Genomic DNA, 26145 nt, shown 5'->3' on the forward strand with positions numbered 1-26145 from the left:
GAAATGTTACTTTGTGATCGCGCACTGTGGTCATTGGAAAAGCACACAGCCACATCCAGGCTAATGCCACTGACACGCCCCAGCAGGAACAGTTTTCAGTCCTTAAAGAATATTGCTGTATGATAAATTCTAGGCCTTGGAATCAAACATCTGAAGAAATTATAGTTAACAAATTCAGTTTTGAAATGACTAATGCTTAAGTTACACTCACAAAGCAGAATTCCGTTCACCCACTTAAAACAGGTGAGGATAAAATCTCGGAAAGTTATCTTCAAGAATGATTTAACAACAGAAACCCTAAGAAAACGCTGTAGTATTGCTTCCATTACACAGTGTGTGTAGTTAGTGACTACAAAATTAAAGCATTATGTAGATGCAGTGTAAGGATTAAGGCCAGCCAGGTTAACAGACAGCTACTTGTATCAAACATCTGCCGGGCTTCCTGAGCAAGCTGTTCTTCCAGGATTCAGCAGGATGCAAAGCACAAAGAAGCAAACCAAGATGTTCCTTCCAAAAATAATGCATTTGGCACTTACAGCTCTATAGGAGTGGGATTGAGCAGCTTGGTTCAAACCTGCAGCACAGAAATCACAGAGGTTGCTCTGGCTTCCAGAACAGTAAAGCGTATGGATTAGAAAACCTTTACAATGATATAACTTTCTTTAAAGGAAAGATAAGGAAGTTAAATATACTGCTTCCCACAAAAAAAAAACCAAACAAAAAACAACCAAACAAAAAAAACCAAAACAAAACAAAAACAACTATGCCCAGTACATTGATATGGTGCCTAAACTTGAAACGCAGTAAATACAAAGGTTTGCTCTGGTACACCTACCTCCTGCTGTGCCTGTCAACTGGCCATTTTATCCACTCTAATTTCCTGATCTGTTAATGAATTTCTCTCCCATTTCTCCCTTGGCTTTGAAAGATCCAAACAGATAAGCCAAGTAACTGAGCAGGTTACTGTTAGACAGAGGAAACAGTTACATTAATTACACATTTCAATTCTTTTTTTCCAATTCATATTTCAATTTCAAAACAGGAGGAAGAAAAAATATTCCAAGCTTTAGCATCCTTAAGCTTTAAACTGCCATCAGAAATGTGATAAAGTAACTCGCGAAAAAAGTGTATCACACTTCTCTGATAACAAAAATCCTTTCCCCGAATAAACCTCGTCAATATTGTCCTTTTACGAATTAGTTGTTTAATTTATCCTATCACTGCAGAAAGTTCAAATTTATTTGTGTGCTCAGAAGTGGTCAAATCAGAGCCAGTCTTTTTTGCAGAGCTGCCCTAAGGTACCTTGTTAATCCCACCCTTCAAAGTTCAAGAAAGCTCTGACTCACAATGCTGCACTTTCAACCCCACCACCTGTACAACCCTAGTGTAATTGTGTTTGGATTAAAACTCAGTTTTCAGATTTCTGTGGTACAAAAGCCAAGAGATTCCTTAAGTTTAAAAGAACTCTGACACTTCCTCCGAAGTAACTTTATTGCACAATTCTTACATAAAGTTTAATATAGTGGAATGTTCTTAGCTATTAATACAATCTCTAATGTTTAAATTACAATTTCACATTAAACCTGTAAGAAATATTCACTTAACACAAGGAAGTTAATTTGTTCTAATGCCCCCCACCAACAGCGATTTGCAGTAATTCACATTTTCAAGGTCTAGCTTCTGAAACACAGTGCCATGTCCATACCAATGGATTCCTTTTTCTCTTCCAAAATTGCTAAATTTTCACTTCAGACTAAATAATACCAACCAGTATAAAATTACTAGTTTTTCAGTGTTAATGTATCTATTTCTCCCTATAACATACAGTACATATATTTTACAAGGCACACATTACAGTATCTACATCACAGCAGTGTGAATTACAGCAACTTAATTTAAAAAAGCTGTACAGAATACAAAGTTTACTTTTTCACTATTTAAATAATTTTTGCAATAGTTTATATTGTATTTGTCATTATGCTGCAATTAACCTGTTTGCATCATTATAAAATTACATTTTAAGAATTTCACRTAAGTTCTCAGCAGAAAGTCAACTTATAAAACCTCAATTCAGAAGTATAATTCTTGAAGTACTTGAAAAATAAAGTTAGCTTGAAGCTTTCATTTAGATGTTTTTTCTGTTCCAGTGATATAAAAAGTTTAAAAAATTCAAAGGTGATTTGAAAGTTCTGAACATGGACTAATGCAAGCTCAAAAAAACAAAAAGAAACCAAACTGGTGCATGATTAGGAATATTTGCACATTTTAGTGGAAAATCCTGGGCCAGTAACGATTTTTAGCCCAAACAATAACTGTCCTTATCCAACCAAACACTCCATACATGTACTGAAGAATATCTCATTGCTATTAATGGCTTAACAAAGGAAAAAAAACATTCTAAACTAAAAACACTCCTAACAGGATTTTTCCATAATTAAATACAGATTTACACACTAAGCAATACTGGCTTTCAGATGACAGACACATGAAGAGTACATTGCTTATCTGTCTTAAAAATTACGATAAATTTGACAACGGTGTTGTAAGCCAAACTCAAATGGATGTCATATGCTGTGCATATTCTTTAATAAATTGATGTAATTAAATTATTTTGTAGCCAATTCAGAAAAATAGCCTAAATGTGCCGATCTATATGTGCACATGCCCTTTAGTTCAGAACCTGTCTGTGACAAAAGGACTTCCTTATGGCATCATGGAATTTTACAGGTATGATAAGGAAAAATGCAGTCTTACAGTAAGTAAGATTTATGCTGATATTCCCTCAAATGCCACACTCAAATAGTTTAACTTGAGATTACTGAGTGAGAAAAAGTAGTATTTGTTTATATATACACATGTAAAATTAATTCTCTACAGTTGCCATTCATTTCCATAACGCTATTTATGCACAGGAGGCTTAAGATGGGTTTCTTGAATACTAACAGTTTAGACCGTCTAAACTCAGATCGTTAAAGATTTGATTCTGCTAGCCACAAAATACTGCTGCACTCCACTTGTGATATCCTTTTTCCCAAGCTGTCACATGCACATCTCGCTGCAAGCAAAATATTGTTAAAGAAGTTTCTCTGCYACATAAAAGCATATTGCACTTGTAGATGTAAAGTAGAGCACCCTTACTTAGATTATCACTTGTAACTCCTTGTACTACCTTTTAACTCTGATCTCATCACTTCAAAAACTCAAGAGGAGCAGATAAAACCACAGCATCATACTAAATAACACCGTAAGTGCTAATTCAAATAAAGGCATTCTCTTCACATATGCCCAATGTTTAGAAATAATTTTAGCTGCTCTTTATCATAATCTACTGAGAAGCTGATTTACTGCTTTTAGGATTGTGTACAAAACTGTCTAATGTTTCCAAGCCTGTAAGACTATGCTAAATACCATATTAAAAATACTCTAAGAGATAAGTCTTGTTAGAAGAACAAGGGGAAGTGCATAAGACATTTACAGACCTGCCTACACTCTCCAAAACAGATTTAAAATAAATAATACTAGAAGTCATAGCAGATCAGATTGAAATAAGTATCTGTAAACACTAAGAGTAGCAATAACTTCCTACTGAAGAACAGGCAGTGGGATATCTTCAAGTTTCAACAGCAAAATTTCAAATTAATAACCACTAGTGCTAACTCATCATCTTTATTCACATTTGTTGTGAATAAGGGACTGCTTTCAAAGGTAGGAATTGTGAGGTCAAGCCATCTGCCACGGTTCATCTCTGTAGCAGAACTCTGATGCTCAAACAGCAGTTTGCAGTTGTAGTTGTGCTGTTATAAATTGCTTCACCTAGTAGTTGAACTGTTACTTAATACCAAAGCTGTTGTTAAAATTAATTTTGTTAATGATCAAGGAGTTAAAGAACAATTCATTAATGAAGACTGTCTGTGCACACACAGACTTGCTCAGATATCCTGTGCTTTAAAAGAGCAGTGCAGACTCACAGTGGCTAAGAGGAGAAGGAAAGGACAGACGGTGGAAGAACGACAAGGAGAGGTAAAACCAGACGCTCAGGAAAACAAAAGCTTCAAGTGTTTCTGCCACGATCAGCCTGGTGGGCAGGGTCAGGGTCTGTGGGGTTGCCCCGCCTCATCCACCATGTTAAGGATGTAAGTGGCAATGTCATCTTCTGTAGGGGCATCTGAGACCACCCAGGAATCTCCTGCCCCGGTCACTTGCCGGCGGCACACAGGACAGTTTCTGTGACGGTCACTCCTGTTGGGAAGGCAGAGAAATGAGCAGCTTTCATTGATGGTCTCTTGCTGGCCAGAAGAAGGAAAAAGGGCCCCCAAACGGACAAATAAAACCCAAACAAAACCCAACTCATTGAGAGCTTCAAGAATGATCACATTAACTGAATTAGACCACCTATCTATTTTGTTTGTTTAAAAACGTTTTCTTTGTGAGGAAGACTTCTGAATGGAGCATCATTCTTTGAGTGAAAATTTGGAATCACATTCCTCCTAATCATTTTCTCACATCAGACAGGATGCATCTCTCCAGAAAGTTTAAATGGAAATCTAATGTCTAAATTACTTCTTCCTATCTTCAGGAATTCAGCTGAGATCCTTAGAAACCAGTCTCCATAGATAAAGAGAAAAAGGAGCCCTTTTCCTAGGTCACGCAGTCCACTCAAGTTTAGAACTGGTCCCTCAGAGTCCCTTCCCCCTCCACCATCTCAGGGGTTCCAAACAACAACGCTTGACAGTAAAGCACCACATAATCCAGTCTCCACCTCAGTCACTAAACTAAACCCTGTCTTGCTGGTAGATGTTAAGATACTTTCCCAGAAGAGAGAAATTACTCACTATTCTGAGATCCAGTGATTTTTCACTATGGTTTTTCCTTGTGGAAGCCTGATGTTTGTTACAAGACTAATCTCCTCGTGAATCTTTCAAAAAGCCACAAAACAAACTCTTCTGCACAAATGATGTGTAAATGCATTTGTTTTAACTAGCCAAAATAAAACCTTTTAACAAAGCAGGTCTGTATCCCCTCATGCCAGACTGGAGAACACTTCCCTGATCTTTGTAGGCCTGTGTGGTCAGACAAGAGCTGTGCTTCTGCACAAAGCCATTTTTCTCTCCCACTTTTCCAATGCCTGGTGAATCAGAGATGCAGAAGCTGAAAAAGTGTTCAGTTTACTATGAAGCTGAACATACATGTTATACATAAATTTGAAGGTGCTGCCATTGAGAAGAAATATCTTTCTGGAAAAGTCTGATCTATTTAAATCAGCAAATTATATGCTATTTATTTGAAGTGAAAGCATAACATATAGAAAAAAAAATCCCTCTGATAGTTATTTTCCAAGGAGTGACACACAGTCCACCTTGTCTTCATATCTGCATAGTCTTTATGAGCTTTAAATGAGATTTTGTGAAGCAAAACCTGCCAGCGTCTGCATATACCATCTTCTCTAGTTTTTGAGCAAGAGTGAAATAATTTAATTGTAGAAGAATAAAAAGACATAAGAAGTTACAAAGCAAATGCTGAAGAGCACTTTCACACCTCTTTTTCCAAAATTTCCTGCTTTCCTTCTGCTGCAGTCTGATTTTACTCAAGCTTGTTATGCGTCATATGTACATTAGCCTGGAAGTATCTTCAGACATTACATTATATGGCAACCACAGAATCTGTCAAACTGAAACATGTCAGATAACCTGTAATAAAATAATGAATATCYTTTAATCTACATTACCATTTATCAATGCATTTCTGGCAGAAACTGTGAGCACACGGCAAGATTAAATCAGCACGCCCATCCATGCAGATGCAACATTCCTCTTCATCTGTCAGCTGTTTAACCCTGCAGAAAAGAAGACACTAGRTTCTTCCAGATGTTTGATATTTTTGCCCCAGTAACTACACCAGTTACTGCATTTTTCATAACAATTACTGATAGCCAGAAAGAAACACCTGTGCTTGTAATTTGTGAATGGACTAGTTATGCCATCTCAGACTATGTCAGCAGTATGTGGAAGGAACTGAGCCAGAATGCGCATTTATTTTTTGTGTTACGTGCTTTTGGTGACAAAAAGGGTTCTGTAAGTCCTTTTCCATATCAACAAAGAAGTGTAAGGAGTGGTAACTGCTTCATACCACTGGGCAAAAAACCACAAACACTGTTTATATAACAGGCAGGAGAGGAACCTGCCTTCCTTTCACTGCATGTCAGGCTGAACCAGTTCATAATAAACTTTACCAAATCTCTGTGTGCTGATTCATATCCCAAAAACATACATGTCAAGAGGATCACTTCCACAATGCACATTCACTAATTTCACATGGCATCAAAATGCCGGGAGCTGAACTGCTCATTAGATTGAAAAGGCTGATTTTAGCTTGCAATATGCTCCACATGATTGCTCTTCAAATTAGGACTCTCAAACTGTTACCACAGCTTTCCAGTTAAATTCCCAGGTGTTCCTGTTGGTGGGGTAGTTTAAAAATTATCTCACTAACCAACACAGACATTGACATATTATAATTTTTTCCCAAATAACAGATACCTGTATGTAACATTCTTAACAGTAGTATCCCAAACATTTGCACTATCAACACTTCTCAAGTGTGAAAAGGTGCAGAGAATCCTCAGCTTTCACTGGCCAGACACATAAAGTTCCCAATTTTATAATCATGAAGGGATGGACAGAGAGACCATCCCAGAAAAAATAGCATTTCAGGAGTCAGTYCACCTTCATCACTACTGACCAGACCACTTTTGCTTACACATTTAAGGGAGCTTGTCAAACACAGAGTCATTTTTTAACTGCACAGAATAACCAGCTACTGGGCAACAGTCAACATGCCTTTGTTCTATCTTTCAGCCAGTCCCTGGAGATTCCGTCTCAATTTGCTTTCAGAGAAATTACTTTAAAATGATAGAATTTTTTACAGATGGCAATTTGCATACAACAGTTTCCAAGAAGCCTGCTCACTATGTTCTTTAGACCTGTTCCCTTTCATTTTCCTCCCCCAGGCTGGTTACTAACCTTTCAAAGGACTTGAAATTTTGAGATTTGCTGGTGTCTACTCAGGCATTTATAAAGTTTCTGCAAATTAAGCTTTACTCATAGGACTAAACTCCTGAAGGAACAGCAAAATAAAAGAGACACAGACTAAGGAAGTGCTTGTCCTTCATTATCAGAAAGCATAAACCACTTAGGCATATTTTGGAATGCTCTGAATAGAAACTGGATGTTGTAAAGAAACGGGGCATTATTCTAGTGGAAAAAGTTAAGATAAGAATGAAACACTTGCCATTTTTTTATTAACTTTGCAGGGCTGAAAAATGTGTAAAGGTGAGAAGAATTCAGGCAAACGGGTGGCTATCACAGAAAAATGAATAGCARATTTCATTAGCGTAGAATACTTGAAGGTGCTTCAGCCTGTACTTTCCTTAATAACTTGAAAAGCTTGGCTAAGACACAAGCTCACCAAAGGGCACAATATTAGCAAAGTTGTTACACTTTGTCCTTATTTGTGACTATTACTGCCTCAAGTATTGAAGTTTACAATCATGAAAGATGCTATCTCCCCTGTCTCCAAGTCTGAAAACTGAAGAAGAAACTCATATAGGTAACCTTTTATCTTCCTCACTAACTTCAACAATATATAAAAGTTGTTCTGCATAAGTATCTGAGGTTTATTTTGTTTGGTTTGTTTGTTTTGAAGAGAAGGGCCATTTCCAGAAAAATGTGTGCTCTAGTATAACCTTGAGAAAGTAATTTTCCTGTTCTTTCTCAAACATTATCTTGTAAAACCTAAATCTACCTCACTTAAAACTGGTTTAGAACCCTGAACGTTTTCAGGAAGTGAAAAGTAAGGAATTACTGGTAGCAGCAACACTTCCATACAGGGAAAGGGTGACAGGCTTCTTGCTGTTATATTCAGTTTGAACTGAAGTTATTGAGGTGTTGACCTCACTCTTTTGTTCTTCCTCTGGTTAACAAAGCAGATTGTCAACATTAGTGAGACAGTTCACATTTTTCCAGTCTTACAAGTTAAATTATTACCATAATTGATGAGCTTCTAGTAGCAACAGATGGGAACTTTCACATGCCAAAATGTAAGAGGAAGAGAAGAGTTCAAGTGGAACAATAAAAAAATCCATTTGAACAAACACTGTCAAACCCCCTGGATTTGTAGCTGCAGCTGATTCTCTTTCCTCCTGTTTCCTTATTCAGGAGATTCAACATATACCATGTTTACATTTGAACTGATTACTAAAAAGGTTGATCTGAAGCTAAGATATGGTAGCCCCATATTTCAGAATTTCACCCAAGTGCACTGCAGCTCCCTTGGTGCAAGGGAAGGTGTCTGTTCATGTCTGTGATGGTACAAAGCCTACAGCTGCCAAGAACAAGCAGTTCTGATCAGCAAGTATTTGTAGTTCAGGTTTTAAACACAACTCCCAAAATGCTTATGTTGTAACTATGGTTAGAAGCTAAAGTATATCAAAATACCTTCCCATCCACAAGCTGGCCTGACACGATGACAGAGACATCAAACTCTCAGCAGCTTCTTCAGAAGTGTCACCCTGTGCAAGAACTCCTGCTGCTTGACTGGTGATGTCTTTATAAAGTTGAGTGAACTGATATAAGTTCAAGATTCTGGAAGCTTCCACGATGCCACTTGTTTTATTTATCTTAGAATAAAAGAATTATTTACAATTACTTATCAGATTTTAACTTGGCATTGTTCAAAATGTTTCTAAAGCACTGCAGTTCTCATATAGGGCAGCAGTCCCCTTCCTAAGGGTCCTTCATCATGTTAACAAGTCTGCCTCAGCAAGAGTCAAGACCCACACACAGCTGCTGCAGCATGAGGAACACCTCAGGCAGTACCACAATTTTAGGGCAAGGCAATTGCCATCACTACTCAAATGGACTCAGGTGTGAGTAGGAACCTAGCCCAAAAAACTGGGCTCAGCTTAGAATAAAGCACAGGATAATCAGTCATTTAATATTGGAACTTAAAACTGCCTACAGTGATGGCTGCTTTCATGAAAACTAGGAGTAAACAGAAAACTACAAACTGTTGGTTTCAAAGTTTGAGGGTTGGCTTATTTAATCGTAAGCTCAGTGGAATTGAGGATCATTAAAGAACGTTACTTGATAGGATACAGAGGGGAAAATCTCATTAGGCAGAGCAAATTTCGTATGTTTTTGTGATGGTCTTTGAAATCAGTTAACACATTTAACTTTTATATTGGTTTTCTAAGGAATCAGACTATGTACAGGCACACAAATAATGTCTGGAAGAGCTGACCAACTTCTGCTACTATCCCACTCTATAGTTCCCCGTTCGTGGTACCATTTGATTACTTGACCTCACAGATCATCTCTATTTGTAACTAAATGTAAGTGCTCCACTGGAAGGCATCATTCCTTTAAACATAGTTATAGAAATGTTTTTGTTAATGTGCTGTTTGCAAAAATTTAGAATTTAGACTTAAATGATATCCAACAGCATCTTTGAATACATCATCTGTATCAAAACATATGTAGCAGTTACTGGATTTTACAAATACAAGTGACAGCCCTCAAATCTTTGCATATAAACTGCCCATGAAATGCCAATGTTCACACTTACTTTGGTACATATTATCCTAACGACCACCTTCCAGAAAGCAGAAGAATCAGACCCAGGCTGCACTTCAAATAACAGATGTTTGTCCTGTCCAGAAGCCAGTTTTGCAGTACTGAAACAAAGCAACATCAGTTTAATGGCATGTGCTGGACCTGCAAATATCAACAGCCTCAGCCAAGTGTGATTATTTATGGTTCACCTATCTGCTCTCTATCCTTAAAAGAGATTTTAGYAATGCTGCCCAGGGGCATCAAAGTAAAGAATAATGACCTTCTTAGCATGTCACCGAATATAAAATACACAATCCATTTCACTTTAAATTGCCTAGCAAACTTCAGAAAATGTAGTGCAAGTCTTTTGATCCAGCATCAGCAAGCACATGTACTTTATAGACATTTAAATTCAAATATCCTCATTGTTTATTACAGTAATCATACAATCTTGCGTCCCATCTAAAAAGGTTATTTCCTCAACAAGTACGTAAAAAAAAAAGCCTGTGAGTACCAACATATGCAGATAAGGTGTATTTTTGTTAGTATATATTAATAATGAGGTAGTCAGGTAAATGTGTCAGGTGACCTGAGATTTTTGTTTTAATGGAACACAGACTCAACGGTCTATTTCACAAGAATCAGAACAAGCTATATTACATTCAGGCTTAAGCAAACACTGGAAATAAAGATATCACTAGACTAACAGTATTAATCATACTGTTACATGCCTGGGTTCTCAACAAAACATCAAGTTATGGTCTTCAAAATCTTTTTATGTGTCTACCCAAAAGATAGCTATGTATTCTTGAAGGGCATTCGCAAAACTAAGACATTCTCCAAGACAAATATGAACAAACTGAATACAATAAAATTCTCATTTTAATTGAACAGCAAACACTACAAAGCCGTTATTCAGTGTATAAGTTTCCACTTCATTTTATTCCCATCATTTTATACCACAAATACAGGCTAAATTGACAACACTGCTTTTTTGCTCATTTCTTTTTACTGTCATTATACTGGTCAAATAAAAGGCAGGCTATGAAAATTCTGAAAAAAAATCAGCCTTTTGTTTGGGATTATCTAGGTCACTGGTTCAGGACAGTAAGACATGTCTCATCCTTAATGAGGAGAAGCCTTGCATGCCTGCAGAGGTGGGAGGATAGTCACAAACACTTCTGTCTCAGGTGCCACACTCCTGTCTGTCCCTACGAGGTTCCTATTGTTCCTTCCTTCCCCAAGTGACAGGCAGAGAGGAAGCAGCATTGCATCTTCAGGTGGGAGGGAGAATAGTTAAGGGGACACAAACAAAAATATGATGCTGGATCACCTCCTGCAAACTTCTAAGAGAGAGCAACACTTGCTGGAAGAAGAGTATTGGACAAAAGTGGCCTTAAGGAAAAGGCTTCAGTTTTGAAGTACAATTATAACCATTACAGAAATTGAAATCATTGAAGTATAATTACAACCATTCCTTCAAGAAATGAAGGAAACATTTCAAATCCATAGGGGCAGTTCTGGCTTAGCCAGAACAGAATAATATATTGCATGCAAGATCTCTGAAAAAAAGAGAAGCAAAGTAAGGCTTACATATCATTGAGTTCAGCCACTCTTCCCAGAAACTCTTCATAGGTTAGAAAACCACTTTCTTGAACCAAAGAGGCATGCTTTGCTACTTTTTCTGGCAATTTATTAATTACGGTTTGTGTGTGGTTTGAAATCTGTTGACCCATGGCGAAGTTCTTCACCTCAGTTCTGTAGAGAGTTCTCATTCACTTGTAGAGTCTCTGCTAAAAATATTTGAGGGTTACATTTGTATGTTTATGAGTGGCTACTCCCTCWTTTTCTTTTAGTCTATAGTAATTATTCCACAAGTAGCACAACCTGAACAGTCAGATCAGAAACAATGCAGAACACTTCAAGGAGCCTGCTTACAGCAATACTTATATTAAGCAGAGATAACTTTTCACACAAATTCAGCTCCAAYACACACACATATAAATACATCCAATGGAATGAAAAAAGAAATCTTAAGATGACAATGGTAGATTATGGCAATCTTTGTTTATTCTAAATATCTGAGCATGTGAATATCAGTGAGCACATCAGTATCTATTTACACCCAGACATTACATTAGGAATCAGCTTTCTTACATCAAACTTACACTGGCAGATCAAAACTACTCCCACAGCATTCTGAAACTGGCAAACCAAGGAATCCATGCCAGTATAAACCAATTTAGAGACCTCCCTAGCTGTACAAAACACTCAACTTTAGGATGCATTACACAATTGACCGCTCAAACATCTCCAAGTTACTCAACTTTTCCTTCACACTTGAATCTTTTTCCCCGAAAGTCCCCATGCTATCCACATCTTTATCCAAACCGTTCCCTTGATCTCTCTACATTTGACTTTCCCCAAAAAGCCTCTTTGCAGTTCATTATTTGTAAAGCAAACCAGTTCTGTCACACCCTTTTAAGACTTCTACAAGATAGAGGCGTGCAAGGGCAAATGAACTACAGAACATCCACCTAAACTCAAACACAGAGCAATCTGATAGTATCTGCATTATACACTACTGATGAGACATCACAGAGAAGCAGCACTCTGCCCTGCAAGTACGTGTAGCTGCACTGGGGCATAAACCCACCCAGGCCGAAATTCACAGAGGTCAAGATCGCACCACGGTGTGAGAAAGACACAGCACACCAACTCAGCTCCTGTCAGGGCATTCTGAACTGCTGCGGTACTTCACAACAATAAGCTTCCAATTTATGGTTGAAATTGTCACCAATTTCTATTTCCACACAGACGTCCCCTTTGAGTAACTTTTCTCCTTCCCGGAAAGGCTCCAGCCGCCTCCCGTCTCTCTCCCGGGCGTGTTTGCTGAGCACACGCCCAGGCCACACACGTCAGGAACCGCCTGTCAACAGCACAACCTGTGGCCCTCCAGACACATCCTCCCTCACTTCCCAGGCTGGTGCTCTCCCGAGCTTCTGAGGGAGCACCGTGCCTCCCGCGGGCCTGCCGAGCTCAGCACCTAAATCCCAGCACTGAAAAGTTTGGGGGAAAACACCTGCGAGGGTGTCGGCAGAACTAGATATTAGGAGAAAGTTCTTCACCCAGAGGGTGGTCGGGCACTGGAACATGCTCCCCGGGAAAGTGTTCACAGCACCAAACCTGACAGAACTCGAGAGGTGTGGTTCTCGGGGTGTCCCGTGCAGGGCCAGGAATTGGACCTTAACCCTTGTGAATCCCTTCCAACAAGGCACATCCTGTCACTCTATGAAATGTTCCTCGTTGGTCACCCTTCAAGACCCGCGTCACCCGCAGACCCACGAGACGCCCCAAGCGGCGTGGACGAGACCAAACGCGGCCCCTCACTGCCTGGGCGCGCCCCGCCCACCCTGCCCCTCACGGGACGGGCCGCGCTCAGCCCGGCTGCTCAGCCCGCTCCCCCCGTCCGGCGCTGCCCGCCACCGCCGGCTTCCCCCGGCCCGGGCCTTGCGCTCGGCACCGAGGGGCGGCGGGGGGGCGGGTCCCTACAGCCCCGCTCACCGCATCCCCAGCACATCCCGCGGAGGAGCCGCCGCCGCCCCACGGGCACCGCAGCACCGCAGCCGCTCCCCCGCGCTGCGCAGGCGCGCTCTCGGCGGCGGCGCGCGGGGGTGACGCAAGCACGCGGCTCGCGCCGTTGCTGGGACACGACGGACGCGGGGCTGGGAGCGGGGCTGGGAGCGGAGCTGGGAGCGGGGCTGGGAGCGAAGCTGGGAGCGCGGCGCGGGGCGGCACTTACCGGGCTCACGGCCCTCGTCCTTCCTTCGGTCCGGTGCCGGCTGCAAGATCGCTGCTGAGCGGAGCGAGCCCCGCCAGAACATCCGTTGAATCACAAAATTAATTAGCTTGTAAATAACCTCTGAGATCATCGAGTTCAACCTATGACCAGACACCACCGTGTCAACCAGACCATGGCACTGAGTACCACGTCCACTCTTTCCTTAAACACCTCCAGGGACCGAGGCTCTACCACCTCTCTGGGCAGCCCCTTTCGATATCTGATCATCCTTTCTGTGAAGAAATTCCTGCTAATGTACAACCTGAACCTCCTCTGGCACAGAAGACCGACCTCACCGCCCTACGTTSTCCTTTCAGGCAATTGTAGAGAGTGATAAGGTCTCCCCTGAGCCTCCTTTTCCCTAGGCTAAACAGGCCCAGTTCCCTCAGCAGTTCCTCATCAGACCTGTGCTCCCGACCCTTCCCCATCTCCATTGCCATTCTCTGGACCTGCTCCAGCCCCTCAATGTCCTTCCTATTTGGCCCAGAACTGAACACAGCACTTGAGGTGTGGCCTCACCAGTGCCGAGTACAGGGGGACAATCACTGCCCTGGTCCTGCTGGACACACTATTGTCTGTTCTGACATGCAGCAGAAGCGCTGTATAGAGATGGGTTTTAAAAGAAATACACTGTAATAGCTGGAGTGACCAAAATGGGGTCRCTTTTCCACCTTGCTGCATCCTTAGCAAACGCACACTCAGGGCTGCACTGCCTGCGGTTCCCAGTGCCTTCACTCTTTCCTATGAGCTCTATTAAATAGTGATTTAAATAATGCTTGATGGGGTCTGAGTGCCTGGCTGGGTGGGATCATTCCAGGCCACGGCTGCTGGTGCAAATCCAGGCCTGCAGGGAGGATGTGGGCGTTAGATGTGAGTGGCAAAGGTCAATGCTCACTGACCTTTTCACAAAAAAGCCCCAACACTCATAAAGGACAGCAAGCCATTGAGAAACAGACATCCTAGAACATCCTCTGGGTCATCCACATCCTGATGCTGCAATATTTAATTCTACTTTTTTATTTTTTTCTTAATTTAAAGAGGAGAAAAGGAGTAGTACTTCCCCTTCCTGCCCGCTTCTGTTCACACATAGACACACGTACTTCCCACGACAAAGGCATCCCTATATTCCAGACAGGGATTGGGCTGGACTGGAAACCTTGTTGTATTTCCTGCAGGCCAAGTACCCCTTTTGCCTAAGGTCAGCAAACATCTGTAACCTCAGTGTGGGAATCTGAGTGGCAAGTACAGACTGTGCTCTCCTGCTTGTTGGAATGAGTCATTTATTCAAGGTACTTGAGCAGCTGTGGCACATCAAGGAGCTGCAGGGCTGTTGAGAAGGTTTAATAAAAAAAAAACAAAACACACCACTTGAGAAAAGTCAGAAACATAATGAAGAATTTATCAAAATTTTCTGCTACCTCTAGTTAAGGGTTTGGTGCCCGACTCTGTTAGTCCAGATACTTAAATAAAATGTTTCCTGTTTGTGTTGTAGCAGTGCATCCTTTGCAGTTCCATTAAACAATGAGCAGGAATGTTTTGTACTTTCCAGCTCCAATGTGACTGAGTACTGCTCACTGCATATAAACAATATAAAATACAGTATTTGTTGATTAGAATTTACAGCTTACATTCCATCCAGAACAGTGTAATAGCTCCTTTAGCCCTTGTAGTATTGGCACAAATTGTGAAGAGGAATGGGGGGGCAGATCAAACCATGTGCATTGGTCAGGTATCAGTGGGAAGATCAGGAAGAAAGCTGAGTTTTTAAGATGCACAATAAAATAAGACACTTACAGGTTAAGGCAATATCTTACTAAAATAGATAGGATAGGGGGTTTTAGCAAGTAAATGCTTTTGGGGGAGAGAAAGGGCCTTATTTAGCTCTAAAACAAAAAAAAACAAACCTCCCATTAGAGTGAAACTAGAACACAATTTTTCCAGTTTCTTTAGAGATTAATGAGACAATCTGACAGAAAAGGAATGTGGTATCTCTGGAACAGAGGTAATGTTAGTGGGAGACTAAGAAAAGAGATATTTTTTTCTTGGCCTTCATGCAATAGAGAAACAGATATTTTCTCATCTCTAAAACACAGAAAAGAGAGGCAGAAAAGAAATTGTAATATTCCACAATTAAAAAAAAAAAAAATCCAAACCGAAACACCCTTGCCTGTGTCCTTAAGCCCATTCGCTACTCTGGTACCTTCATGACTGGTGGCTGTGGCTCTTCCTGATGGCCCTATTTGTGCTGGCTACTCCTCACAGAGCACTTCCATTCAGGATGCCAGGGATCCTGAACAGTAACAAGGTGTTACTGCAGTGTTTTGTAAGAAGAGGAATTACTTAACTGAGTGGGAAGGCTGTGTCTAGTACTGTCCTCTGTTGCATGTTTTTCTGCTAAATTTCTGCTGATGAGCATTTTTTAGAGATATACTGAATTACTTGGAGCCATAAAATATTTCTGAACTATCAAAAAAACCCAAAACAAAACAAAACCCCAAAGCAAACAAATAAACACCCAAAAAAAAAAAAAGAAAAACAACCGTTAGCAGTACACTATAACTCACTATCTAGTGGGATATTTAATCACTGGGCATTTTAAAATTTATGTGAATGAAAAATATCAAATTCATAACCCAGTGTCCTACACTGTTGAAAACACAATATAGTTGAGCAGTTCTCTTGCTATTTTTAAAATTATTATTATTAAGGCCTATATTTTTCAAGCTGCTTGATGAAGGAAAAAAACTTCCTTTGGCATAACAACCTCCTTCAGAGGTTGAAGATAAGTTATCTTTCCTCCTTAAGTTTCCCTCCTTGATTCCAGGAAATATTTGATAAACTGCTAGTATTGTTCCTCTATAATGACAAATTACTTCTATAACATGAAGTTTATATGAGTTGTTTTTACTGTAAGACAGTTTTCATGAGAGTAAATTGCTCAAACATATTTACCATATTTTATATTTTATAAAGTACTGCAGACATACCATACCACCTGAGACCTTTATTATGAAAGCCACACTCAGACTTAAGAGATCTTCAGTATAAGTGTTGAGATACAGTTCAAGTTTGTTTTTTCCCCCTTTGTCAAGTATCTGATGTGGAAGAATGATAGTGGTTTAATAAATAAAGCATTAAATCATGATACAATGAAAGTGTCTAAGGAATTTATTCATTGATATATATATATATATATATATATATATATAAAATAAACATCAGCATCTTTGTACCCTTTCTTGGGCATTTGAATGACAGTGGATTAATCCTCTGAGGTTTTACTCACTTGCAAACAGCACAATCGCTTCTGTTTGTAAACAGATTTCTTAAAAAACAGCATGCAACTACTTAATGGGAATAAGCTAATCTACATGAGGAAGAACTAAAATATAATTTTATTTCAGGCATTATGTTAGTAGACATCCTCCGGCCAGATATAAAAACCTTTTCATTATGTATTGATCTGAATTCCATGCCAATAGTTAACATAGTGCATGTCATAAATAGCATATTCCTATTTACTTCTTTATTGAAGATGAAAAATGAGCTGTAATAAGGATTTGTAAAATTTATTTCAAGTAAATAAGAGACCATGTTGTCCTGCAATAATATTAGTTGCCAAAGATGTAATTATTAAAAAACAAAGTTTCATGTTAAAGATAGAGAAAATATGAGTATTTGCAATCACTAATGTTTATAAGCATTTCTAAGTTCTGTGTGCTTTATTTTGTACTTCCATCAAGAACTGTGCATTTATTTCTTTAAACTTCTGCTTCTAGACATTTTACTGTGGCTTCAGACTTAGTTTTACACTCTTCTACCTTATTTTCATTATTCTGTGTTTCCTGCTCAGGTGTTTGGTCATTTGATTTTGTTTCTTTGAGAGCAGTAGTTACAACTGTTTCTTTTTGCTGATTCTTGTTTAAAAAAGGTAAGGTTTTCTTGTACCTTTAAAAAGAAAAAAGGATAGTAAAGCACAAATACTGACATAGTGTGGTAGTATCATTCAAACAGCTAGAATTCACTTACTCTACCATACTCAAGCAGAAGTCTCACAGAGGATATTACATGTTAGACCATTGTGCTTTTACAAGCAGTGGGCTTTCTAAACAAATATTTTGGTGGTTTTTTTTTAAAAACAGACAATGTATATTAAGGATTTGTGGTGCACACTGATAACGCTGCCTGGGCTAGGGTGTGAGAAATGCACACTTTTTAGTAGCATTTAATGATGCACTGCATTGAAAGTCTCTATGTTTGACAAATGAGTTCAACAATTACTTTTTCTGAGCCAAATCATAGCCCAATAATAAAGACTTTCACCTTGAGTCTGACAGAAAAAAAAGGATAGAACTGCATAAACAGGTTTATATATGAACAGATGCACACCTCAGTGTTGTTATTTTGACACCTTTGAAAATGCGTCACTCTAAGCATGGTTGGCCAATTAAAAATAGGCATTATTTTTTTGTTGTTCCTTTTCTAATACAGCGAGTGGCAACAGCAACAAACTTATCTGCATAAAACCAGAAGATTTTTTTAAAATTTGTGCAACACTACTATGTCATCATCATTACTTCTTTAGAATATATTTTAAATATCTACTGATTGTACTCTAGGAGTTAACTCAATTCATGAGAGAAAAAAAAAACAAAACAAACTTACTTTTTGATATAACAGACTGCTAGAACAACTGAAATAATGAAGAAGATGATTGCCAGTACAAGAAGTGCAGTGGGGATACCTGGAGATCGAAGTGACATAAGAACAGATCTTTTATGTATGTACTTAAGGCTCACCTTCTAAAGTCTCATGAGCTTAAATCTGGGTTCTTCTAGAACCAGCCTAGTGTAAGAGTAAATACAGATCAACTGAAGAATAGAGGTATTAGGATCATCAAAAGATGATACTCCTGCTCATTCCTTTAGATAGACTAAAACTGGTATTTAGGCCATCCCTGGCGGATATTTGTCTAATCATCTTCTGCTCTTTGCGATCATCTTCTGCTCTTTGGTAGGTTTTCAACAACCTGCCTAGAGAACACATTCTTGTGATTAACTATCCTTACAGTTAGAATGATATTCCTCATACTTAGTCTGTTTCTCCACTGCTGTGTTAGGATTGCTTACTCATACCTCATATTTGAGAATATTTCTTCTTAAAACTTTCTTGGCTTCATTTGTTTTTAAGAACCTGGTGAGTTTTCCATTACTCTGAGAACAGTGTTTGCCAAGACTTTTTCAAATCACATTAACCAGAATGAACTTCCACCATTTCATATTAAAATATTGTCCAAAAGTACAAAAGCAGATCTTAGTTCTACTTCAAAACTATTTTAAAATCCTCTGCCTTATAAGCTTTGCTTCTGCAAAACCATAATACTCCTATTCTGCCTCCAGGTTCAGCTATACCAAAACGGATGGTGCAGCAGGAAACAAAAATAGCAGTGAACAGTTTTGACTACTGACTTCTACATAATTAGCTCTTTTCATTAAATGACTTCCACATAAGGCCCTTACCTCCAAAAACAACAGCATCATTCTTAAAGGCCAGAGTGTGTTTGTGAGAGTCAGTTGGTGAGGGCTGCTCTGGCATTAGTGTGGTAGGCCCCTCCGTTGGTAAGATCGTTTCAGTTACGCATATGACACGAAATTGGTTTTTCTGGAATTTTTCTGACTCAGTCACAGTCACAGTGGGCACTGCTGTGATGTTCTCAGTCAAATCAGAGGCTGAATATGCAGTTAAGTCTGGTGATGCACTTGATGAAGGAAATGTGGTTGTAGTTGGGTCTGGTTCACATGAATTAATCTGGACATCTGCAGGAGGGAAAGACAAAAAAGTTTGGTTGGATGCCAGTTTTGTCCTTGCTGCGCACTCATTGATGATTCCTCAGGCTTTCCCTTCTGGAAATTATTATTTGTTTGTTCACAAAAGCTTTACCCAAACCAGGCATACCCATTTCAAATATGTCATTGCAACCCAGATTACAAGTTTTTATCATTACTCACATAGTTAGACACTCTTTTGAGCAAGCATGGCACTCACTTCATGATTGCGTATCAAAACTATATTCCTTCTTGTCGCTGTTGGCCAGACAGCCGACAGAAAATAACAGACACAAAGACACACATATACACACACAAAAAGTAACCCCTTTATTCTGGGACAGGCCTCTTTTATCCACTTTAGYAACCAGTGCATACATTTGTGTCACACATACATTGGTCAGTGAGGCTGTCACTTTCTACTCATCAGCATCGGATTGGTAGGTTTGCAAAAGCTACAGTATTAGTAATGTTTGTAATTGTAAGCTACCTGCATTATCAATTCTACATTCCCATCTTCTCTTTCTCAAGACAGCCAAGGACGTGGTGTTTTTCTCCCATGCAGGCTGTTAACACTCCCTACACCTTCTGAAAAGTACTTAGAATGATACTGCATATAAAACCCAAGAGCATAAACTCCCACAGAGCAGAAGGCTTAACTGCAAATTCAATATTCAAAAATATTTGGTGACTTTATGTGTCTGTTCAAAATTTATGTTGATACTTGGAAAATTAATTTGATTTCCAGTAAAAAAAAGGGAGCCAATAAAAGTTTCAAATGAACCAGGCAGCAGTATGAGATAATAAAGAGATATGATTCTAATTGCGGGGGAGGGGTTAGGAAGTAACAACCTTCAGGTTTGAAGAAAAATAAGTAATTTCTAGAAATTAAATTATTTAATAGAAATGAATGCTGTATAAAAAAGTCTGTATAAAAATGTAAGAGCAAGTGAGCTTTTATATTGAATTGGAAAAACTGAGTTCTGAATCAAGCTCCTGTGAAAATGGGAAACTTCTGCTTCGCTAGTGAAGTTCTATATTTTGTAAAGCTATAAAAAATTCACTAAAGTAATAACCAGGTTACAACATAAATAACAGGGAAACGATGTAGGTACTGTTTTCCAGCTGAATCCCCACAGGGAGGCTGATGACGCAGTCACATTTGCAGAATAAAATGTCAAAGGGCAGGGGCTTGACACTTTTTCCACTATGGTTTTCAAGAGGTTTTGGCAGGTATTTTTGGCACAAGAAAATTGACAGAATGAGCTTCTGRCAAGTATTTTGGGTAAGAAATGCCTAGAAGAGGCAACAGTTTGGAAATTAAGATAAAGGAATGCAGAATCATCCCAATGTGAAATATACATTAAATTGTTTTCTAACCATTAGGCAAGCTTAACTTTCTTCACGTACTCTAACAGTATATATGTAGCTATTTTCTTTTAATTAAAGCAAAACAAAGCAAGTAATTTCGAATTACTTGCTGCCTCTTTAGCATGACCCAATCTACCCAACATTTTTGATGCAGAATAACACAAATTTCATGCACTGAAACACTAATACAAATTAAAGAAAGCTGTTGGATTTTACTGATAATAGATTGGGAATCTAGTTAGTTTTCTCTCTTGGMAGTTTTGGCTTATCATATAATTGAGTTTAATGGGTACATTTCCCTTTAAAAAAAAAGTTCAATTTTTCCTGAAGTACCCTACTTGGCCTTTTTGCAAGAACAGACACTCCACACACAGACACCCTGGTTAAAGATTTGATTCACTATCTTTTAAATTATCATGCCCAAATAATTAAAACATATTAAGAGCATTGTGTCAACAATAAAAAATGGTAGAAGGAACTCTTCCTCAAGAGCTTTCATGGCAGCACCAAATTATTAATTTGGATTAGTTGAATTCACCTTTGATATTTCTTAGAAGCTTCTGAGCTAAGAACAGCTTGACAACATTTAAGATTGTGGGGAAAGGGTCAGCAAACTATAGCAACTCACTCACTTGTTTTGATCTCCTCATGCAGATTAAAAAAACCTACCACTATTATCAGCCAAAACACACCAAAAAATGTAGTTGTCATGCATACATACCTGAGGAATTGAAGCAGTAGACATTAAATTTCTTATTCATGCTGGCATTCCATCGCACTATTCCAGTTTTGCCCTGACCACATTTCTGGTTGGATGTGATCCGAGGAATAACAACAAATCCATCTTTCACCCATCCAAAACTACAATAAAAAGCATCAGTGCTTTTAGTATGAGATTTACCACCAGCTTCAGCTGTGTGTGAAGGTGTTCACTAAAGGTAGTGAGCCACCCATTGATGGCACATACTTGCATGTTTCAAAGCCACGCTTCAGAGCCTCTTCAACTTGCTCTTTGCTGGCCAGCTGCAGAGTGAGTTGGTTACAGACATTACTTGCTTCTGAAAAATTCACTTTGTGATGAAGATCAATTCCTATACCCATGATCCTGCAAGATGAATGAATGGAACCTGTAATTAAACCATAAAACAGTCAAGGTTAGAATTTGAATAGAAGTATTTATTCCTCAAGAATTTAAGGTCACATTCAACCGAATTGAACATTCTTTGAAGTTTCTAGATTGACAATAGTAGAAATTGATTTCTAGCATAAAAGACATTTTAAAAATTAAACCTATGTTTTTAACGTCATAGTCTGGAATTTCAAGAGATTTGGCTCTTTTTAGACTAAATACATACACAGGCTTTCATCCTCTTTTTTTTTTTTTAGTAAATTAAAGCTAGCGATTGCACCAAGGCACTGATTCTGTCATTACACTCTTCTTATCAAGATGATAAGGTTTATAATATCAAAGATATTTCACATAATTTTTCATGGAATCAATATACCAAGAAGAAAAGAAAAAGATTTTATCATTCCTGATGTTCCTTATTCTTTTTCCTTTTTTCATAGTTTGGCATGATTCTTCCATCCCCCAGCCACTGTCAGGTGTTCAGTTTACTGTGCTTGGCAGGAAGGAAAAGAGGAGATAGGCCAGATGAATTTATGACACTTTTCCAGGCAGTTCATCCAGCTTTTTAGATAGCCACAGCTGGCATACTCTTTGTGACACCTGCACCAGCAAGTAYGTAACTCAGGTTACACCTGCTCTTCTTTCTCTGTGTTAGGGGCATAGGACAAAATTCAGGATTTGGCACAAATAAGGAGAAAGAATATTACTATTTTGCCTCCATATATTACCGGCAGCATTTCATGGAAAAAARGGATTCTTTCTTTTTGAGTTACATGCCCTCTTAAATTAAACATCTCAGCATTTCATTGCAGACATTTCAGATAGCCACCAGCCACAGGTGTTAGAGCCTTGTTCAATATGTTTGTCAGACTGTATTCACTAGGTGTGTATTCTAATGACTACTTTTGTGCTTCAGAACACAGGCAAAGCATCAGCTCTCAAGGCAGGAAGAAGTGATGCCTGCAAATCCACCCCATGACTTCTTAGCAGCACAAGTTAAACTGATTTTTATGAATGAAAAGATAGAACTGCAGCCAAGCCGTTCTTGTGATGAGAACGGGACAAAAGGGGACTAAGCTTGTGTGTAGTGCTAAAGAAGCAGACAGGCTTTTAGCTCCTGCTCCCACTGGATGTGGTAGGGTTGGAAATGGCTTCTGGAAAACAGTGCATCTCTGCTGTCCTTATGTTCAGTTTAATTGGACTTAAATGTTTGGCAGTGTGATCATGGAATTGGGTGGATTTATCCCAGCAGGAGGTGGAAAGCCATTGAAAACTTGAGCAGTTCCCACAGACAAACCATGGCTATATCGAGCCCTGATCTGAACGTAAATCAAGTCCAAACACATTGCAGGGGGATGCAGGGAAGCCCTGTTGCTCGATGAAGGTCTGTGTGCAGTTACCAAAGACTTCATGTCTGCTTTATTTACTCTATTATTTGCCTATCTTCAGTTATGAGACAATACAACTTTTAAAAATGTAATGTTGAGAAAGAAAGCTTCTCAATAACCAGCTTCACAAATTTCAAATGAAGCTGAGCAGCTGACTGAAAGGAATTGAATGAAATCTTAGACAATTACTCAGGTACTTGTGAACTGCTACAGTCTTCAGTCATTCAATTACAGGACAAATATTTTAACATGCGTAATACATGATAGATACACAGCATAATACAGAAATTCAGTACAAGAAAACGAAGTTGAAAATTATAGGAAAAGTGGCTCTAGGATATGTACCAAAGTTGTGTCTTAAAATTTGCTCAGCCTTTTAAAACAAAATGGTGATGTAAAAGATACATTTTGAAAAAGTTAGGAATTCCACAGCGTGAGGAATGAATCCAGAAAGAGAACAGCAGCCCCTTCAAGCATTTTCATCACTCCTTAAATCACCTCTGAATTCTGTTTTAAAGATGACTGAGTTTGTACAGGAGACAGACGAATGCTTTAGAACTACAGACTCCTTTTTGGTCCACAAGCTGCACATAGCTGTACTTTAAGCTTTGCTCTATTTAGTAAGCTAGTACTGGCACATTCTCTTCAGTATTTTGGTCTTGGGTTAAAAATTTGGTTTACTGAAATAAGTGGGAAGGCCTAGACGGAAAAACCTCACAGAAAGACAAAGTTGCCATAGAACAGGAAGAAAATTGCTCCATTTTTATAAGCTATGACTATTCGCCTTGTTGTGTGTTAGTTCCCTTTTTGCTTTTTTGGGGGGCAGCTGTTGTTTTTCTCTTTGCCTGGTGTCTAACCTTCACCCTGATTTATTACAGAGAGTTTCCTTTGGCTGCTGGTGCCAGGGAGCAGCAAGAATGAGGCTGTTCCACAAGGAAAGGAGCCAGGAGCAGAGGGTGACAGGCAGGGCAGTGCCCTCCCTGGCCAGGACACAGTCCCACAGCACCACAGTGACACCTGAACAGCACTACAGTGGTGACAGGGGCAGGTTTCACTGGAAGCCCCAGGGAGAGCAAGACAATGAGTGAGACATCCAGTAAGTCCATTTGGGAACAGCAGGAGATGGTTCTACACATGCCTGAGGTCTGTCCTGGAGAGAAGGCTACCTACAGCCCAAATCCAGAGCCCATGTATGAAGTGCAGTCATAACTACAGGAGGGGATGGGCCATGCCACAAAATAGCTCCAAGACTCAGCTGGAGACCAGCCCTGAGCTTCACTGGAGCTCTTGGAACTATGAGGGTGCACAAGAAAGTATCCCAAGGGAGGGTGCCCCTTTGGAGGGGAGCTAAGGGGCATCCAAACATTCCTGCAAGGAACAGACTCAAGTGCTCCTTTTCTCCTGTGGAAATTGTACAGTGGTTGGTTTTGCTGGAGGACACTGCTGTTGTTAGGTACCCAGTCCTGTGGAATTTCAGCAGGACTTGATTTGAGCATCCAGTTAATTCAGGCCAGGTCTCCTTCAGAAGTCTTTCAGTAGATGAGAAAGYCAATTGTCTGCATTAACTATATGTGTGCTTTAATGTAAGTAGAACAAATATTTACTCCTTGAAAATTACAATGAAGCATCTGGAGACTTCTGATGTACATTGAATATCTGCAGATATCCCAGCAGATACTGCAGTTAGGATAGATTGTGTCAGGTTGATAATGGAATTTGAAAGAGATCTGGTCTCGTGTTTCACTCTCTGAGGATTGTACAAAGCTGTTTGCTCTGGTATTTAAAATAATACCAAATAAAGTTACATTTCAATAGATCTGAGCTTAATCCTAAATGTGATACCAGATCTTTAAAATAAGCAGTTCTGTGGCATTTAGACAAAAAGGCTTCAGCATTTTCAGAAATTTGATTAGACCAACAATGAAAGTTTCCCTACAGGCTAGTTTTTGTTGCACCATATTCTCAAAACCCTCTGGTTTCCCCTGGCAGAAACACATTGACACACACTCCTTCCCCACATTTTTGTTTGTAAATCCAGCTACTTTTTTCAAGACTTTAAAAAGTGGAACTTTACATACCTGTTACAAAGTGATTTTGAGCCAGGAATGCCATAACCCAGATGAAAAACACTGCTGAGGTAACTCCAAGATAAGTTGCCATTGCCACCAGCTGGGAAAATTCAGAAAAAATCAGAAAATTAGGAAATTCAAGGGGTTTTGCTCCTTTGCTAAGAAAAGTGAAAGTATTGGATGCTATCAGATGGTGAGATGACTTCTGGAAAGCAACTTCAGCTGTCACTGCACTGCTTCATAGAAAGAATGTCAGAGCAAATGTGTTGACTGTCCCACTCCAGGACGAGGTCATGGACCGGAAATCCCTAATCACCCTTTCCATTTGCTTTCATTTCACTACTGCTGATTCAGAAAGCATGGCTGAGGAAGGGAGATAAGGCTGATAGACTGCTAAGTCAGTAAACACTTGGCAAGAAGTTTTTCTTTTGCTATTTTTTCCTGTTTTACTGAGGAACAGATCATTATTCATGTTGCCTATTCCTCTGGTAAATAAAACAAATCTTCTATTGTATCACAGTATGCCACACAAGATTTTTCATTTTTTTTAGTTGGAATTGGAAGGATATCCATTGCTTCCAATAAAAGTTCCAATAAAGTTCCAATAGAAACAGAGTAGGAATGGAGTTCAACAGATGAGTCAATTCCTTTAGCATCAGTCATGTCTGCTGTATCTACATTTTTCCTGATGTTTGTCTGTTTTCAAAGGTTTCCATTGACAGATTCCTAACATTTCCTCTAATGCTCTAGTTCAGCGCCTTACCGTTCTTTACTGTTCAAAGGTATTCCCTACTCTAAACTGATTTAGCCATACCCTGGTATAAAGCTATTATTTCTTTTCCTACTAGTAACGGACATAGCAGATAGTTTATTTCCTTATGTTTTGCAACTATTTMATGTTTTTAAAAAGTTAT

General features: G+C 39.2%; 2 protein-coding genes across 3 annotated transcripts; both read right to left on the reverse strand.

Annotated features, from left to right (window-relative positions):
* Positions 1-1447: 1447 nt before the first annotated feature.
* On the reverse strand, positions 1448-13253 carry RNF141 (ring finger protein 141). 2 transcript variants are annotated; one of them, XM_057369748.1, is made up of 6 exons: positions 13173-13253; positions 11202-11398; positions 9622-9730; positions 8493-8674; positions 5726-5833; positions 1448-4239 (listed from the first exon to the last, which is right to left on the reverse strand). In XM_057369748.1, exons 2-6 carry the CDS (start codon positions 11381-11383, stop codon positions 4089-4091), a joined length of 732 nt encoding a protein of 243 aa, XP_057225731.1. In that variant the 5' UTR covers positions 11384-11398; positions 13173-13253; the 3' UTR covers positions 1448-4088. The 2 variants fall into 2 exon arrangements, with proteins under 2 accessions (XP_057225731.1, XP_057225730.1); XM_057369747.1 differs by having other exon boundaries at positions 11202-11401.
* A 2780-nt stretch (positions 13254-16033) lies between these two features.
* On the reverse strand, positions 16034-25858 carry LYVE1 (lymphatic vessel endothelial hyaluronan receptor 1). Its single transcript, XM_057369749.1, has 6 exons — positions 25241-25858; positions 21613-21772; positions 21367-21506; positions 18969-19265; positions 18115-18193; positions 16034-17397 (listed from the first exon to the last, which is right to left on the reverse strand). The coding sequence occupies exons 1-6, from the start codon at positions 25320-25322 to the stop codon at positions 17211-17213; spliced, it is 945 nt and encodes a 314-aa protein (XP_057225732.1). The 5' UTR covers positions 25323-25858; the 3' UTR covers positions 16034-17210.
* Between the last annotated feature and the right edge of the window lie 287 nt (positions 25859-26145).

This window comes from Malurus melanocephalus, unplaced genomic scaffold (genome assembly GCF_030028575.1).
Source record: "Malurus melanocephalus ecotype Western Australia unplaced genomic scaffold, MMel_1.1 scaffold_114, whole genome shotgun sequence".
NCBI classification, from domain to species: Eukaryota; Metazoa; Chordata; class Aves; order Passeriformes; family Maluridae; genus Malurus; species Malurus melanocephalus.

Bases quoted from the DNA above. Each gene is read 5' to 3' on its own strand.
- LYVE1 (XM_057369749.1), bottom strand. From the start codon at position 25,322: ATGGCAACTTATCTTGGAGTTACCTCAGCAGTGTTTTTCATCTGGGTT. The intron at 21,507-21,612 runs GTATGTGCCATC...TTTTTATTGTAG, and splicing joins CGTGGCTTTGAAACATGCAA to TTTTGGATGGGTGAAAGATG. The intron at 18,194-18,968 runs GTAAGGGCCTTA...TTCGATCTCCAG, and splicing joins TGATGCTGTTGTTTTTGGAG to GTATCCCCACTGCACTTCTT.
- RNF141 (XM_057369748.1), bottom strand. From the start codon at position 11,383: ATGAGAACTCTCTACAGAACTGAGGTGAAGAACTTCGCCATGGGTCAA. The intron at 5,834-8,492 runs GTATTTTGATAT...TCTTTTCTGCAG, and splicing joins GCCAGCTTGTGGATGGGAAG to GGTTAAACAGCTGACAGATG. The intron at 4,240-5,725 runs GTAATGTAGATT...CCTTCCCAACAG, and splicing joins CAGAAATGCATTGATAAATG to GAGTGACCGTCACAGAAACT.